This window comes from Pelodiscus sinensis, chromosome 2 (genome assembly GCF_049634645.1).
Source record: "Pelodiscus sinensis isolate JC-2024 chromosome 2, ASM4963464v1, whole genome shotgun sequence".
Taxonomy (NCBI): domain Eukaryota; kingdom Metazoa; phylum Chordata; order Testudines; family Trionychidae; genus Pelodiscus; species Pelodiscus sinensis.
The window spans coordinates 165599014-165618259 of record NC_134712.1 but is presented as its reverse complement, the minus strand read 5'-3'; the positions used below and the strand labels follow the sequence as shown (position 1 = coordinate 165618259).

Here is a 19246-nt window from a genome sequence, read left to right as displayed (position 1 = left end):
TCCTCTAATCTGGCTGCTAGAAGGATGCTATGTAAAGTGATGTTCCACCGCATGGACTGAGGAGTTTTGAATGGATAGTGGTTATCTCTGCAAGGCTGAATATCTTGAGATTGATGGGAGAGAGAAAACATATGGATTCCTCAGCAGAAGGGAAGATTATAGGTAAAAGAGTTCTAGAAAAGATAGACGAGAGTCTGGGAAATATCCCAGAGAAAAAGAGGAAAAATGAAGGAAAGTTTTGGAAGGTTGGATAGGAAGAAAAGTCCAAATAAGGAAAAAGTGTCTTGCTCTGAAGAGGCCTTGAAGTTTTCTGAGGCAAATTATTTTGGAATATCTGGACCCAGCTAATTTTTAATCAAATGCTTGGTTAATATATTTAGTATTTGTGCTAAGTGTTCTACTCTGCGATGGACAGGTGGATTTCACTGAACCAATAAGCTTAGCGCTAAATCCTACATTCTTACACATCTCACTTAATTTAACAGAAATTTTGCATGCAAACTGCTGCAGGATTGGACTCTTCACACTGACTAATCTGAGATCAGTTTCAATTCAGTTTTCTTTCCTTCCAGAGGAAAAAAAAAGTAACAAGTGACAGCTGTAAATACATAATATGTACTATCTTCAGAACTACCCAGAGGCATGGAGACACCAAATCTTTCAAAAATATATGTCATTGTATATAACAGATATCACAAGTATCACAAAGCATCTGTCATAAGTAGATTTGTCATAAGTAGATTTATCTCTAGATTTTCATTTTAAGATGACTTTAAGCAGCTATTTTTAGCTGATCACCTGCAAATTGAGAGAGAGGTTTGTTCTCAGTTTGAGCAAAAACTAAGCTATTTTAGAGTTATGGAAAGGTGGGAAAATACAAGCAACTCCTCGTGGAATGAGGAGTAACGGTAGTTCAAACTAGGAAGCCTAGCTCGAACTACCTAGTTCGTGCCCCGTGTAGCCGCGCTGCACGGGGTTCGAACGAGCGGGGATTTAAAAATGGCGGCGCCCCGCTTATGCAAATGAAGCCCGGGAAATTCAAATCCCGGGCTTCATTTGCAATTGCGGTATGCCTACATTACCCCGCTAGTTCGAACTAGCGGGGTAGTGTAGACATACCCTAACAGACTAACTCGGCTACCCCTTGAAGCTCCTAAAAGAAACAGTTATCCTCGTTTAAAAACTCAGGTATATGAATACAGAGTAGTAATTTATGCTCACATTGAGAGCACTGGCCACTCTCCCTCCCATCTCCAACACACAGTCTTTCCTGAGATCAGTTTGGGAAGTGGAGGAGACAACTCTACAGCATCTAGGGCTGCTGGGACCTCTTCTCCTTCAGAAGGAGACTTACAGTGAGCTGACCCTCCCCTCATGCTGTTTGTACTGTGCAAAGGGAGTGGGGATGAGGCAGAAAAATCTGCCCCATGGTCTTGAATTGTATTTACCTCGCTCTGTTTTCCAAACAATGGGCAAATTCATTGGTGGGCAACCTGAGACCTGAGGGCTACATTTGGACCATTGGGGTTTGATGTGTGAACCACAAGACATTTTGTTTACCATTGCCCAGGCACAGGGTTGTCAGAGTCTGCTGGTTTTCATATCAGTATTAGTGTTTTGTTCCTACAAGTATTACAAAAGCAACACTTATGTAAAGCAAGTACACGTGAAGTGTGGGGGGGTGCAGATTGCACACAACATTGTGAGAACCGTGTGTTCCCTCTGCATCCAACCCAAGTGCTGCTACAGTTCAATCAGGACACCTCACACATTCTAGGTACATAAGTGCACTTAGCAAAACTACCTTATCCCAGAAGACTGTGTCGGTTAGGACAATCTTGCGGCCCACTGATGTGACAAACTAGCCTACGTTGCCCCTCACTTGGCTAGTTTCTCAGGTTGCAATCCAGCCTCCAGTAAGGAGCAACACATTCCTTGGAGCAGCCTAGTGGAGACTGATCCCCAAACAAGTGCCCCTGTCCCTGTCTCTTTCCTAGTCCAGGGAAGGTGGACTCTAGTCTATAAATGGAAAAACAGGCTCCCTGCCTATGCTATGACTGTGCTATGGCTCTACCCATTCCCTGGCTCATCCAGCCTCATTGCACAATGGCTAAAATAGTGGCTCTCTACATAGGGTTGCTAACCTCCTGGTTCGCCAGGAGTCTCCTAGAATTGGGCTCTGTCTCTCAGAGGCTACTGCAGGCGATCTGGGAGATTTTAAACCACTAAAAGTCCTGCAACGCAACGCTTAAGGCCCATTCTGGTCCCCCATCACTCCTGGAAGTGGCTGGCTTGTACCTGTAGATTCTGTGACGGGAACAGGAGGGTCCACAAACGGTCACTGCTCCGAGTGCTGATTCCGCAGCTCCCACTGGCCAGGAACTGTGGCCAATAGGAGCTGTGTGGGCAGGGACAGCACATGAAGTCCCCTGACTCCCTATCTGAGGGGCTACAGGAACATGCCAGCTGCTTCCAGGAGACAGAGCAGGTAGAAGCCTGTCTTAGCTACACTGCACTGCTGACTGGGAGCCGCCCAAGGTAAGCACTGCCCAGCAGGAACCAGCACCCCTTATCCTCTCCTCTACCCCCACCTCAGCCATGAGCCCCCTCCTGAAGCCTAAACTCCCTCCCAAACCCCTGCTATACCCCAGCCTCCTGCCCCAACCCCACATCCCCTCCTGCACCCAAATTTCCTTCCAGAGCCTACATCCCCTAAGGCACCCAAACCCCCTGTCCCAGGATCAGCCCAGAGCCCCTGCCACACTCCAAACCCCTCAGTCACAGCCCAGAGTCCTTACCCCAACCAATGAAAGTGAATGAGGGTGGGGAAGAGCGATAAAAGGAGAAAGGGGGGATGGAGTGAGCGAGAAGGGGTGGGAAAGGAGTGTGGCCTCAGGGAAGGGACAGGACAGCAGTAGGGTTGCAAGAGTGTCTGAGCAAGAGTGTCTGAGTTTGTGTGATTGGACAGCTGGCAACCCTATCTATGTAACCTGTTACTTCCCACATACTGGAAATGACAAAATAGCCCACCAAAGTAAGGGAGTGAGAGGGTGCCCTTAGTCCCTTTCACCAGCACGCAGAATGGACCACAATCTTGTTCAATTTAAATGCCTGCCATTTTGTACAACCTGAGTAACACATGGGATGTTCTGTAGTACCATTTACTACTCTGACAATGCAATGTTCATTTTCAGTATCCTTTGATGATTCACTAATGCATCTTTCTCTAAAACTACATGTAGCTAATTAAATACTTTCCACCTAGAAACACAATGTATGTCAGCTTATGAAAATAACACTTTTTAAAAAATTATTTATAGTTGTCAAGATGGAACTATATCAATGGCTTTCAAGGTAGTACTGTGAAAATACAAATTTCTTACCAATCATATCTGAAATTTAATAAACTGTGGTCTAAATCAGTAACTCTAGTATCATGTTATTCTATGGTTTATATCGAATTATATATTAGTAGATGGATAGATTTATACACACATATAGTATATCTAGTAAGACTATGTGAAGGGGAACAGAAAGAGAGTTTGTGGGTGTAAACTAAACAAGTGGCATGAGGGGTTTTTTTAATATAAAAAAGCATATATTGCCAAGAATTTGGGATGACTGCATTGCTTTGGAGGGCAGGACTTCTTGAACCATTCTATTACATCTCACACCATGACATATTTTGTTTATTGAACTTATTTTATTTGGCTCCTCCAGCTTGGAGTTAGTTTGCAAGGAAACAATTATGTCATTTGTATCCATAGAGCTTATTAATGTTCGCAAACACAGTGGAAAGGAAATGTATAGAATGCATGTATTGCTTTTAAATAGTTAACACTATTGGGAAATTGAAGAATGGATGAGGGTTATAGCCACGTGTGTTAAAAACAAAAAGCATCAGGCCCCTATAGGCAACATCAGCAAGGTTGCCTATACTGCTTACATAAACATAGAGAACTATCATGCTATATATGCATACATTCAATACACATTTAAACATTCCTCTACTGAGAGAGCGAGAGAGATTATTATGCTACAAAACTGGATAACACAAGTTTGCTGATAACTTCCAAACAAAACTGAAGTGCTCTCTGAAAGCTGAAGTCCCTACGTAGCTACCAAACAGGCACAGGCAAGAGCAATGTAGCCCTGCTTACTTTATCCTATTGTGTCTCAAACTTCTGTGGGAGTACTTTTTGAGATTAGAGGGTACTGGAGATGGCATGGCCATGCAGTTTTGGGCCTCTTCCTGGGATTGCCAGCTGGTGAGACAAGGGTTTTTTAAATCATGTGACCGCTGAGGAACAATTCACTGTATTGAGATTACCCCACTGTTTAACAGAAGTCACAGAGGAAAAAGGTGTCTGATTTAACAACGATTAGTCATTACTGATTTGGGCTAGATCTGAACCAAATGAGCCAATCAGTGTCCCCAAAACAGTGAGTTTTAATGTGATTTTCTGTGTCAAAACCACCAGCTTATTATTTTCATTTATCCAGTGTCATATAATTTTCCCCATTATTTTTACCCCAATTATCACCTTAAAGCTATCGCATAACAAAATGATTTTGCAATGTTTTGGTCAATCAGGGAAAAAAGCATGCCTGATAAAAGTTTTTTTTCCCCCAGCTGTTGGGGACATGGTACGTTTTTCAGGATCAAGCTTACAGTCTTTTTCCCATCCCTGAAAAATCCACATTTTGTCACATACTAATGTACAATTGGAGAGTGCATCACCAACAAAATATGTCAGCAAGATATGAAAACAGTTTTCCTTTCACAAAATGCAGGGCCAGATACTACAGCCATGATTGCCACTGACAGTTTGATTTTATCTTATTCCATTAAAAGAATGCAAAAAATTTTTGTAATAGCATTCAGGCATTTGTAACTGCCAATAGGCCCTTTTAAAATCAAATCAATGTGAATAAGTATGTTACTTGTGGCTTTTTCAGTGTTGCATGCTTTCAATCCTGAGCAAAACAGTAACAAGCACAATCCTCTACTGTGGGCACACTTAATGCAGAAGTGGGACAATCCATAATGCTGCAGCCAAACAACACCATATCTTCCCTCCTTTAAAGAAGGGAAAGTAGGAGGGGTGAGAGAGGGAAGGAGGGAAGAGGCAAGGAAGGAAAAGAAAATGCCAAAAACAGCAGGCTAAATAGAGTAACCGGAAACTGACAATTTACTGCTAATGGTTCAGTGTCTGCAAAGAAATGCTCAAGCTGTGCTCAACAAAAACTCAGTAACAGCCAAAGAGGGAAGCCAAAAAGGCTAGATATTTGGTTGTAGCTTTCTGTCAAATTCTGTTAAATATGAACCACACAGGAAAAAAAAAGAATGCAATAATGCTTTGTACAGGTGGTACCAAGGTCCCTGGCTGGGCCTTCAGACAAAACCATTCCCATGTAAACCTTAAAGAGGATTAATCCTCAAGGACCACTGTAATGAGACCTCAAAAGGCTGAACAGCAGCAGCCTATCACTGAGGGAAGCAGTAGCCTGCTCCCAGAAGTCTTCTCTAGCAGAGTTACATCAAAGCAAACTGGGACCAGATAGCAGGATTCTGCAAGAATCCCTTATCTCGGCGCGAGCGGATGTTTCTCCTCTGATTGTCTTGAACTGCCACCTGTCCCAGGCATCTTTGAAGGCAACGCTAAGCCTGTGATGGATCTGACCTCCTTGAGCTGAGATTCTTTTATGTCTTTCTTCATTTTCTGCTCTGTTACATTCTTTCCCTGCAACGCACACTACATGAAACAAAGGGAGTTCTCACTCCTTGACTCACTGTCCCCAGATATTTGAAAGCAAAAAAACAATGTTAAGGATTATACTCCATCCGCAACGCGGAGCTGTCCTTGGGAGACAAGCCTCTTATTTTTGAGAGTTCTAACTAGATGGCTTTTACATGTAGGGACTTTACAATGGGGTTCAATGTAGCTGAGTGCCAAGCTATGAAAGCTGTACATCAGAGATAGCTTAAAAACAAAAAGCTTTATAATACAGAAGTACATTAACAATCACATTAAAAAAGCAGGAAGCAACAAGCCGTAGAGACTACCCTACATTATTAAAGTGTATGTATACAATCATTCTGCATTGCACATCAACATCCTGTAATATTAGTGTTCAGCATACATCAATGCTGAATTCATCTGAAGGAATAAAAGCCTTAGTTGCTTCAGCTAAAATAAGAGCTCTTCTACCTGATGTATGCATGCATGTACATACATATATAGTTTATAAATATGTTATACCTACAAAGTTAAGGATGAAAACACACTCGTAAGAACATAAGAACCGCCATACTGGGTCAGACCAAAAGTCCATCTAGCCCAGTAGCATGTCTTCCAACAGGTGCCCCAGAGGAAATGAACAGAACAGGTAATCATCAAGTGATCCATCACGTCACCCATTCCCAACCTCTGACATAAATGCAGTTCCCTCAGAAACTCTGTGCGGGTATGTCTACACTACCCTCCTAGTTCGAACTAGGAGGGTAATGTAGGCATACCGCACTTGCAAATGAAGCCCGGGATTTGAATTTCCCAGGCTTCATTTGCATAAGCCGGCCGGCGCCATTTTTAAATGCCAGCTTGTTCAAACCCCGTGCCGCGCGGCTATACGCGGCACGGGCTAGATAGTTTGAACTAGCAAGCCATTCCGCACTATTTGTACGCCTCGTGGAACGTAGTTAGTGCGGAACGTAGTTACAGATAGTGCGGAATGGCTTGCTAGTTCGAACTATCTAGCCCGTGCCGCGTGTAGCCGCGTGGCACGGGGTTCGAACAAGCCGGCATTTAAAAATGGCGCCGGCCGGCTTATGCAAATGAAGCCCGGGAAATTCAAATCCCGGGCTTCATTTGCAAGTGCGGTATGCCTACATTACCACCCTAGTTCGAACTAGGGTGGTAGTGTAGACATACCCTGCAGGAGTAGTATTAGTTTACAAGCTGTAGGACAAATGCCCTCAGGAGCCCCCTCTGGGACAGCATGCATTCACAACAACACCCTGGGCAGGACATTTCAGCCTACGCCACAATTGAGCCCATAATTTACAGTACACTTGAAGCTGAAGTACACTATGCTAAATGTGTGATTTGTCATACTTTTCTGATTTATATGGCAATTAATTCTCTTTAGTTTCCAAATACATGCCCTGTGCCACTCCACACAAGAAATGAATAGCTCCTCTTTCAGGTCAGAAGTTGTTTGCTAGGGTTATGCCTATTTGTCTTTGTAACTCTTCTCTCAGGAGCCAACAAAAGCCACTGTGCAACAAGACTACTCAGGTTCCATTCAAAAAACATCTCTTCCAATTGACTTTGTTGGTTCATGTACAAGCACCTAGAATTTGTGTACTTAGACATCAAGATGAAAGGTCAAAATTGACATGTCAAGTAAAAGGTGAAAAGTTGCAAAACCATGATAACCACAGAACAGTACCCCATTGTAAATCCAAGTCAAGTAGAAGGCCAAGTGAAAGTGAAAGTAACCACAATCTCTACATCAAAGATTCCACACAAGCCAACAAACCCGAGGGCTGAAAGATGCAACTACTGGGGGCTGAGATATGCTTGATATTTCCTGCCAAGACTCGCTTCTCCTTTTTCACACAAAAAATCCTATTACTATGCTGTACTAGAGCCATCCAATGAAAACTTTGACAATACATATGGGCCGTAATTAAAAACAAAACAAAACACTATTACTCTCATGAATTGGAATAGTCCAATTTCATGCCAACAAGGACTTCTCACATGAGTAAGGGCTATAGTTTCAGGCCTACAAATATGTATCCACAAGTGGGTGGATGAAAAGCACACGATGAAACACTGAAATATTTTACCATTTAAAGTATGAAGTGTTAGAATGACACTTATTTCAACACTTTCTACCTCATTAACCATTTACTTCAACACTTGGTAAAGTGCTATACTTAGCTGTTACCACACTCAGCCATTTATTTCACAATATGCTGTGTGTCATTTGGCTGTTGCCTTGAATTGCTGCCACATGTAGTTAGATATATAAGATTATTGGTACACTCCCCTCCAGTTGAGAAAAAGTAAAATGGATCCCTAGGCATTGTAATTACAAGGTATGACACAACACGGGAAACTGGCAGGATAAGAGATTAGAATGTAGTGTTACCTGGGCTGAATAAAAAGCTCACTGGCGTGAAGTCATCCCATTGACCTCACTCAGTTTTGAACTAGGCCATTACTGCTGTTTGGGAAAAGGCAGTGTTGAAAGGAGGACACAGAATCCAGGAAAGGGGAACATTCAGTTCCTTTGCAGTCTCTCTCTTTTAGTACAAAACAGCAACACAAAAGCAGTTTAATTTTGAAACGTTTTATTAGCTGGGATTGTGCTTTAGATCAGTGTTTCCCAATTTTATTTGGCCACGGAACCCTTTAAAAAAAAACATCAGGGGAAACTGGTCGACCCTCACCCGCTCCCCTCAAAAAAAAGCCGACCCGCACCTAAGTCGGCAGCGGCCAGCGGTCCCTTGAAAATGGCGGCCCTGGGTAACTGCCTGGCTCAACCACCCCGTAAGACTGGCTTTGAGGGGGGGTGAGTGATCGGGTTCTCGCGGAACCCTTACTTTCACTTCGCAGAACCCCAGGATTCCGCAGAGCACTTTTTGGGAAACACTGCTTTAGATAGTCATGAAACACCCAAATCCTATTAATATGAAGATTAAAATTAGTACCTGATATCCTTTGTTAACTTACTTTTATAGAGATCACTGTCCTTTTAAATTTAAGTTTCTGGGACCAGAATCCACACACCAAAGCTGCGTCTAGACTGGCAAGTGCTTTTGTGGAAAAACTTGCCAGCTGTCTACACTGGCCGTTTGAATTTGCACAAGAACACGGATGATCTAATGTAAATCTTGCGCAAACACTATGATGCTCCCGCTCAGGGATAAGCCCTCTTGCGCAAATGCTTTTGCGCAAGAGGGCCAGTGTAGACAGGTAAAAACTGTTTTGCGCAAAAAAGCCCTGATGGCGAAAATGGCAATCGGGACTTTCTTGCACAAAACCGTGTCTAGATTGGCACAGACGCTTTTCCACAAAAAGTGCTTTTGCGCAAAAGCATCCATGCCAATCTAGACGTTCTTTTCCGCAAATGCTTTTAACGGAAAAACTTTTCCGTTAAAAGCATTTGCGGAAAATCATGCCAGTCTAGACGCAGCCCAAGAGTTAGTACCTTCAAACTATGAACAGTAGACCACAGAACACTACTGGTGGCACATGGTGTTGACTCCTTCATTACTTCCAGCAACAAAACTGAACTAAAATACTACCAATGGCATAAATGTTTTTCTAACATTACTTTTCCATATTAACAGCTGTTGACTTTGCTACAAATTGTGTAGTTACTAATGAGAACACATGATTCATGTATACGTGAATTCAGGGAGAGGAATCCAGTCATCTCTGTATTGAAATGTGGTCCATGCAATGAAAAAGCTTGAGGACCCAAGTTGTAAGTGATTCAAGCAGTGTGTTAATAAGGGGTTAAAAGCTACAATGGGAGTTTTCAAAGAGTAAAGACACTGCATTCTGCAATCGTGTGGCTAACAGAGAGCTAATTGGGTAACTAGGTGTGAATAAAAGGAAGCACAGAGTATGGTCAAGAGGCTCTTGTCCTAAGTACTGAGCTCACTCAAAAGAAATGAAGGCTTGTCCACTAGCAATTCTGAAAATGGTTCACTAGAAAAAACACTTACATTGCCTTAAGGCAAAACCATGTTCAAGCCTAACCTCTCAAATGGAGGTCAAGCATTATGATGAGAAAGGGTCGTATCATCGTTTTAAAATTGTACTGTGAAGATAGAAACCCATGCTGCATACTTCTCACGCACTTAATAGTACCTTAAAAAGCAGAGAGACGCTACTCCGACAGGACTAATGATAAGCTGAACTTTAAAAGTTTGCTTTTTGCAGTCTGTGCTGATGGTATTGGGATAATTTTTCAGTCATCCTAGTACAATCCAGGCAAGTATTTTTCAGCCACTTACATGATGAGCAAGTGTAGAAAGACCACTGCAGTACTACGGCCCTTGTCAACAAGCTCACACATTGCAGAGTCGCCTGAGAAATGTGACACTCCCAGTCAAAACTACACACTATTCCTCTGTAGCACTTGATTACTGCTGTTGTTATTATTTATTTGTATTGTGGTTGCATTCTAAGAGTTCCAGTCATAGACTAGTACCCTCTTCATTAAGTGCTATAAAAACATGATTGTCAGAGATTTGCCTGTGATTTGACATAAACACTTGCACTATTTCAGGGCAACATCACAGTCTAAACACAAAATTAATGCTTCAGCAAACACTAAATTCTTTTAATAAAACATAGCATAACTACATAAGGGAGATCATTTGTTTCCAGAGCAGAGAGAACTGGAAGCACCCCACAACCAGCACTCTGAGCAATTAGAGAGGAGAGCATTGGCTATCATCAACCCCTCTAGCCAACTCTGAATGCGATAGAATGGGTAGGATGCTCCATCCAGTGTTCTGCTGCTGAAAATATGGAGGCACAGTTTTTGTAATATAGAGCCACCAGGGTCTGTCTAACAGGAGTACAGAGGCAGTGACAAGATGCCAACAGGGACCCAAAGGTACACATGTTGAGGGACTCAGAAACCTTTAAAAAGGAAGTCTTAAATTCTAAATAACGGATGTTGTCTCCTGCAAAGCAAAACACACATAAGACAAACAAACTGTAAAACATCTAAAATGTGCCTGTCAAATTAAATTGCTGGAACTGATAAATATTTTAATATCTATTGCCTAAGACTCATATCCCTTCTTAAGAACTTTATTTCTTTAAAGCACTGGACTCACTGCAGCTATGTGACTATGTGGAAGTGGAGTTTCATTGAAAATCTGACCCCAGATGTGGGTTTGGATTACTTCGGAAAAGCTAGTCCTACAGACTTGCATTGCAATTATGGTTTCCAGCTAAAAATAAAATCATTGGTAAAAGTCCTATAAAATCGAAGGTCAAGATTTGGATCTAAGGTCAAACAACTATTTATTTAAACCTAAAAAAACAGTAACAAAATTTCCATGATCTCAACTCCTAATTCCGGATCTCTCGGGTCCCTTTTATCATTGAGGTGCCTACAACCCAGGCTGGCTGAAAAAATGTAGGACACAAAAATGGAGTGAAAGATACATGCATTTGTTTTGCTTTTATGTGTAATTCCCAGCTGTAAATCTACCAGTGCAGGTCCTTCTACTTCCAAATGCAGGATCCAGGCAGGGGAAACCACTCTGATGCCCCAGACTGCACAGCACTTTCCCGTGAGAGGCTCCAAAACAGCGGCAGGACTTCAAAGGAGACAGCCTTACACTGTGGTGAATGTCCCGACAGCAGCAGCAGCAGGCTGAACACTCAACAGCACTTTCAAAAGATCCCTTCATTTATGAGCAGATGTGCAGCTAAAGAGGATACACTGAGCCCATCAAAAATTTTGGAACAAAAGCTGCCACGGATCCCAGGTTTGAAATTCAGAAACCTCAGATTTCTCTGGGCCTGAATAAGTGCACATCACTATGACAGCAAAGCACCAGAGCGGGTGGAAAGTCTTCCAAAATTTTTACAAGAAAATTTTTTTGTGAATTTTTTCTAAGCATTTTTCCAGTAACTCTACGAAGCACTAAACTAACATTCAGTTTTGTATTAATCACTTTCGTTCATGAAATGTATTAAATGCTTGGATTCAACTTTTAAAAACTCCCTCTTTATGATGTCGATTTGTGTTGTAAGTGCACCATTCTTTTTTACTAGCTTAGCTCTATCCCTCCCATTGGGAATGCTGCAGGAATCTCTTCAAGGATCCCCAGATACACTCTTCTGAATGTCCAATGAGAGAGGTGAAGTTAGGCCCCACAAAGACTGGCCTTTCCATCTACCACTCTCCAATCTTGGGAATCCACAGGAGGCCAGAGTTGTGGTATCAAGAATTCTCTGTATCTGTATCAAACTCTAACAAAACCTAGGGCAGGGCTCCTCAACACGCAGCCCATGGACCGCATGCAGCCCGCAGCCTGTTTATTTGTGGCCCGCAGTGTGGTTTGGGTTTATGCGGGGCTCACCACACTTAATTTGCGGCCCTCGGCATATGCTGTGAGTATGTTTGTGGCCCCCCCGGGCTTCCAAAGTTGAGTAGCCCTGACCTAGGGCAACTCAAGGGAAAAGATGAAATATGTCCCCCCAGAAACCACTAATTTCTGTGACAGACCTTGATACAGACCACAGAGCACTCCCTGTAGGATCTGGAAGAGAATGACGGAAACTCTGAAAAAATGCAGTTAATCCCATTCCATGTGAACATGAGAGAGATCCATTTTTGAGGGGGAAGAGCACCCCTGCCATACACAAATGAGCCAGAAATGGTGTAGGCCAGTGGTTTTCAAACTTTTTTTCTCATGACCCAGTTGAAGAAAACTGTTGATGCCTGTGATTCAACAGTGTGGGCTTAGGAGCAGGGCTGAAGATGGGAGCTTTGGGCTGTACAGGGAGCTCCAGCTTTAGGGGGAGGGGTTAGGGCTGGGGCAGGAGGGGCTTACCTTGAGCAGTTCCTAACCAGTGGCACAGTGGCAGTAGTAAGGCAAGCTTCCTCCAGAAGCAGCCTGCAGCAGATTCCCAGCCAATGGGAGTTCAGAGCTACTACTTGGGGCATGAGCAATGCATGGAGTAGGGATGTAATACAGTGAAACCTTTGTTATCCGGCACTCTGTTAACCAGAAAACTTTGTTAATCGGCATTGCCCCCAGCCACAATACAGTCACATCTTCAGGCGCACAGGCCTGGCTTGGTTTACCATGATTGGCTTAACAATTTTTTATTTAAGAAGTACTAATCATCTTTAATAGAATGTGAGACCAACATAGAAAAGGTGAGACCAAAATTTCTCAAAATAGAAATGTGAGACCAACTGCCTCACACTACAAAACTACCAATATTAAAAACTTGAGTTTTACTATTATTGTGCATTGGTTTTTCCTAGGTTGATGGGACCCTCAGATAACGGGAATTTTTAGATAACCGGAACGTCCTAATCCCCGAGCATGCCTGATAATCAACTACACTACAGTAAAATGTGTTAACAGATGTGCAAAAGCTTATAGGTTAATGCTATAGACAACACCCATTCTTCCGCCCTTCCCTCCCCCGTCCCGCCAGTACATTTTTTAGCAGGCTGGCCAGCAGCCCGATTTAGTTGTGACTTGTGCCGGGATCGGGACCTACTTCCACCACATCTCTGCATTTAAAGTGTATTAGGAGCCAGGCAGGCAGGCAGCCTGGCTCAGCACTGGGCGACAGGCAGCCAGTCCGCAAAATGATTCTGAGATGCCACTTGACACTGCAAGGTATGATCTAGTGTAGTTGCAAAGGGCCTGATCCTCCCCACTCAATGCCATAAATATGAACTGAGGAAACTCAATATTTTGCAAGATAAACCCTTTAAAATGTAAAATTCCCCTGCCCAAGAAAATAAGGTAAGTTTCAAACACCAGCAAAAAGAAAGAACTCTCTAGAGAAAGAAGGAAGGTGGAATCACTGCTTTCAATTGTACCCATGCAATCTCACTCACGTCACTGGGGCAGCAGAGGTGTAACAGACAGCAGAATTCTATTTATTAATAAACATCTTTCACGAAGACCTTTAAATCTAGCCAACTGAAGTGTCCCTCCCTTTGACAAGCTAATTTTTTGAGCTTTACTAATTAGGGACTAGCAGTTCCTTCAGATGAGCTGTGATACCCAGGAAGAATACCAGCAGTATGTTTTAAATCAAAGTGTTTATAACAGGAATGATTCATTTTTTCCATGAGTAACGACAGGCAGCTTTAGCACAGCCATAAAATTGCATGGGGAATTAAATCTGGGGAGAGAACAACAAAAGGAACTACCTACCTCAGCCCCACCCCTACAGATAGAATTTGCACTAACAAGACTATAAGTAATGTGGTAACCAATGTTGTATAAAACTTCAGAAGTGAATTGAGAAACAATGTCGAAAACAAAAAAGTTTTGACAGGGCAGGTTTATACTGCATTTAAGATTTGCCGTGCTGTAATGATTAATGAAGATGCCACCATGTCAACAGAAGGGTTTCTCCCATTGATAAAGTTCTGTCTACATTGGGGATTAGGTTGATAATAACTAGACTAGGGGGCTATGCCCGCTGCCCATTATATCGCCAACCCCCCTCTCGCTAGCTGCTTTTGCAACCAGAAAGCCCGTTCGGCCATTTGATCTTTCTTCACTCAGATTTTCTACATGACATCATTCCTGTTCAGGCTGCACATGCTCTTCATCGAAGATTTCCACCCGCCTTCTTGCTAAAACTTGTTCTCTATGCCTTTGCTGCCACATTCGTTGTTGTTCTCTCCACCACTCTCTTCATTCTTCCTCCGTTAAATTAAGATGACAAGTTCTCCCTCTTCTACTCTCCACCCATTCTTCACTCATTACACCCAATAACTTTCTTTCTACAGACATTTTATCGTGCCTCTCAATTCAATAAATGTTCTGCAGTTAGCTGATGTCATTCTGTCCCACCCCAACACAGCCCAGGACAGGCCCCTCAATCTGAATGCTCAGCCAATCCTGCCCACTCGCGCCCTTCAATCGCCAACCATTTCCGCCTCCTCTCCCCCCCCTCAACCGCACCCTTCCCGCTTCTGCCCCACCCACCAGTGCTGCCTCTGCAAGCAGCTGCAGGATGCTGAGTGACAGATTGATGGAGGCCCGGTTGATGGGGGAGGAGGGCGCTGGTTCACTGGCTCTGTGATGAATTCTTAGTGACCCAGCTGTGACTCCAGGCCTGCCACCATCTTAGAGGGAAAGGAACGGGTTGCACAGCAGGATGGACAGAGTTCTTGGCTGGGGACTGCTGTACACAGATATGGTTGGGACCCAAGCAAGGGCTTCTGGTGCAGAACCCAACAAGGAACCGATATACTGGATCGGGGGGCATAGCAGAATCTGCTCCCTCTCCCATCCTGGGGTGTCAGTAGGGAAGGGACCTGCCTCCTGTTCATATGTGGGCACCCAGCCTGTCCCAGGGTTGTGTGAAGAGCTTGTCTTCCCCTGACCAGTCTCCCTCTATGGGTGCGTGGGAGAGAGTCACCACCTTCACACACTGTCTCCTGCGTGGGAGGGGAGAGTCTCTTAGCTTCCCCTGCCCATCCACTCTTCTCAGCTTGGGGATATATGCTGATGACGTGATGACATCATTCTGTCATGCAGCAGGAAAAGCTTTTTATATATACACACACACACGGAGAAAGAGAGAGAGAGAAAGAGAGAGAGAGAGATTACTCGCTTCACCTTTGAGTGATGTAGTTGCACCATTTTCAGTTTGCAGGGCATACCTGGCCCTGGTGAGGACAGAAAAGGTGTAGTACATGCTGGAAAATTGTGGCAATTTAGTCATCTGCCCTAAACATTTTTTCATAGACAAAAAACAGATTTATGTGATATATTAAATGGATGTAAAAACCCTGGTTCCAATAAATCTTTCACTGGAAAGATAAAAATGAAGAACAAAAATTGCTGAGTTCTGCCTGGGATAACTTTTCCCTCTCTTAACCCATCTAAGACAAACGTCTCAGGCCCAAACAGGAGGCCACTCCCTTATTCACAACTATTAAATGGTTGCGGGTCTCTAGAATGGTACACTAAAAGAACTGTCAGTCCCAGAATACGTTTGAGCACTGTTCTTCGAAAATTTAGTCCACTCAAAACATACCTTCATCTCCCAGCTACTCTCAGCAAGAGAGCAGTCACCCCCTCAGCGATGGATTTATTCCACACATATGTTGTAAATATTTTAGGTAATAGTTACCATCACTCTTTTTAATTAAAATATTTTAAAAAAAAGAAACCAAGCAAAACACCCGCAAACCCACATGCATATTTATATGTAGAAATGCAAGTATTTGTGTCCTTTCTAATAACTGCAGCTTGGAGCGGACATGCATTCCACACACAATTGACTTAAATGCTTCTTTTTTTTTTTCTTTACTTTTTTTTTTTCTGGCAATAAAAATATACAGATGTCCTCTTTCAAAAAATTATTTTCCCCTTTCCTGTGTTACAGGAAACCTACCCACACTTTTAAATACAAAGTAGGTATATATAGAAGCACAAATTAACCATCTTGAAAAGTCTGTATTTTCCAACCACAGGAAAACTAAGGAATTACTGTGAAAGTTTACACACCCAGTTACATTGGATTAAAGCAGTATTTTCTCTCCATCTGCCCAGGAAAGCTGGCAAAAAACTGCAGAGGAAAGTAGATAGCCTTTCTGGTTGTTTCTTCACCTGTTGCTGCAGTGGGACTGGGATGTGATTACATTATTCAATATTCTTCATAAGGACTACTAAAAATGTCAGGCTGAATACAATGACTGATTTGATAAAAGCACGTCTTTTATATATAAATGATGCACCTAATATGAAAAATTAAGTCGGTCTGTCTTCTTTACTATACATTCACCTAGACATTCATTCATTTAGTTGTCTTCCTGTATCAAATCTATTACAGGTAAGCAGAAATATGATGGGGGTTTATGTGGTATTAACTGCTGGAGGGATTTCACAAACCAAAAAGAAAAACTAGCAGAATTCCCTTTAGCAGAAGTGAAGTAGGTCTTCCCATCTGATGTTTTCTTACTTCAGGCACTTTTGCTGGTGCTAGTTGTACGCAACCTTTTGCATTCTATTAACTTACAAAGAACCTTGCTCCCAAACCCATGCTTCTGTGTAGGACACTATGGGTGTGTCTAGACTACAGGGTTTTGTCGACAAAACTATACCTGTGTCTACACTACCACCGAGTTCTGTCGACATAATGTCGACAGAACTCAGCAGTTTTGTCGACGGCGGTAAACCTCATTCTACAAGGAATAACGCCTTTTGTTGACAGAGTTCTGTCGACAGAAGTCGTTATTGCATCTACACTCTCAAGTCTGGCTGTAGTCTAGACGCTCTTTGTCGACGGAGGCTTTGTCAACAGTATCTGTCGACAAAGCCTCTGTTGACAAAAGCCTGTAGTCTAGATGTACCCCACGACACAACAATGGTAGCCAAGTGCTAATGGCCAAGGTGTGGGCATACTAGGTACAGTACACAATGGTGACTGTAGCAGAAAGGTAACACAAAAAAACACCCAAACAACAAAAAACTTCCACAATTCAGTCACAGGCTAGGAACCCCTTGCCAATTCTGTGGTATCACTAGCACCTGTGACTGGTTTAGGAAGGGACATGGTAGCCGATCAGGTGTGAGCATAGAAATTGTCATTACTGAAGTTATTTTAGAACTCTCTGCATCCCAGCTCTGCACTCATACAACTGCAAGATGTTCCCAGAAGTATCTTCACTCAGATACTTTGCATTTACATATGTAAAAAGCTTTAATGTGTGAATCGAATCACATTGACATGCAAACTACTATTTCTATATACTACTGCTTCAGCATACTACTTTTTTCCACATGTTCTGAGTTCTCCTTCAGGCAAGTCTGTTTGCAGTACGTTATAGACTCTGTGCACTAAAAAGATAAGTTACTAACTTGCTAAACAGGAAGGAATCCTGTGGCACCTTAAAAACGAACACATGTATTTGGGCATATGCTTTTTAAGGTGCCACAGAACTGCTTGTTGTTTTTACTGAAACAGACTAATACCACTCTGTAACTTGCCTAAATGGTTTGCACAGGATGAATGTAGCAATTGAAATATCATTTTAGAGGAGAGCAGAAAACCCCTCACCATAAACTTTTCATTTAATAACTGATTTAAACTATAAAGACAAGTGTTCATTTTCTTATCTAGCCTCCATCTTTATTAACAATCAGACTCTGTTAGAATAAAGGCAGTTGGTGAGACTTAAGGTTGTGTGAGACACACTTTGATCTGCACCCTGATGAGTGAACATTCCCCTTTGCTGCTAGCCCAACTAATGAAGGGATAGAATTAGCTTTTATCCCTGGCATTTTCTTTAGCAAAAAAACATGCGCTAATCAGCTGTCCTCACTAATCAGTGGTCTGGCTAATGACCTTTTGCCTTAAAACACTAAAATTTCTGAATTATGTGGTGGGGGGGGAAACACAGACTGGCCCCTCTTTGTGGGTCTTAGCATGTCATCTGGAACTAGAGACTGGAAGGTTAAATGGCAAATCTGTATCCTGACAAGGTGATAAATCTATAATCAAAAGGCACTAGTCTTGACACCTCAAGATGTTCATTACTACGCAACTAAATGTTTTTTTTAAACTAGAAGCAGATGAAAAAAATTGCTTAACTCCCTCATATTTTGCCTGTGGAGAAATCCATTCCACATCTGTGTTTAAGTGTCAGTTAATTTCTTACTTTTTATTAATGCCTGAGCAGGACTTCAGAAGTTGAAACCATTCACTTTTTTCCAGTAAATCAGAGGGACTGTAGCTGGGGAGAAAATGACAAATCAAAACAAAAAAAAAAAAAATCTCTTTTCAAAAGGTGTGTTCCCGCCTTTCTGTAGGTTGTAATTAAAATAACTTTCAAACAATTGTTTTAAAGCCTATTTTCTTTTTTCTCTCTGCACTTCTTAAATGAGGCTTTTTTTCCCCCTTGTGTTGCTAGGTAGGTGGAGCAAATATAATACCTGATGATTCGTGAAGATTAGCAACATATGATACATGCCATACTGAAGTCTATTTTGCAGAGGCCTATGTTAGAGATAGGTAACATATGTCAGAGATACAATGCAACTGTTCACTACTTTGTTTCCCTACATAAATTAAAAGAATAAATATTCTTATATAATCGTAGACATATCCAGGCAAAATTATTCATCCTGAGAGAGACAAAAAGCACCAACACAAAATGCAATTAAATACAACAGCTTCAGTATCCTTCCAATCTTGATTACAGAAATGAACTTGCATTAAATACTCACGATAATGAGGATCCATGTAACCATTCCTGGGGTCCATTGCGAAAACCGTCCCACGATAAGGTACAGAAGGCTCAGAAAGATGCGATATAGATCCATGGATCTCCTTCTTTATTAATGAGGCCCTTTCCTCACTAGATGTTGAAGGCTCTTCACTGATTTTACTGAGGCCTTGCCCACCTTGTGGCTGCATTGTGATTGCGTTTCTTCTCTCTCTGTGATAGGTCTGTCCAGGACTTTCATCCTCTGGAGAAAAAAAAAAAG

The 19246-nt window shown here is 42.4% G+C and overlaps 1 protein-coding gene across 6 annotated transcripts in view; it reads right to left on the bottom strand.

Annotated features, from left to right (window-relative positions):
- Nucleotides 1-19246, bottom strand: part of GLI3 (GLI family zinc finger 3) — a 261689-nt gene that overhangs the window by 156463 nt on the left and 85980 nt on the right. For all 6 annotated transcript variants that reach the window (XM_006124084.4, XM_014574078.3, XM_014574077.3 and 3 more), the window contains one exon: nucleotides 18986-19228. In XM_006124084.4, coding sequence (XP_006124146.2) covers nucleotides 18986-19228 — 243 coding nt within the window. The remainder of the gene's footprint in view (nucleotides 1-18985; nucleotides 19229-19246) is intronic.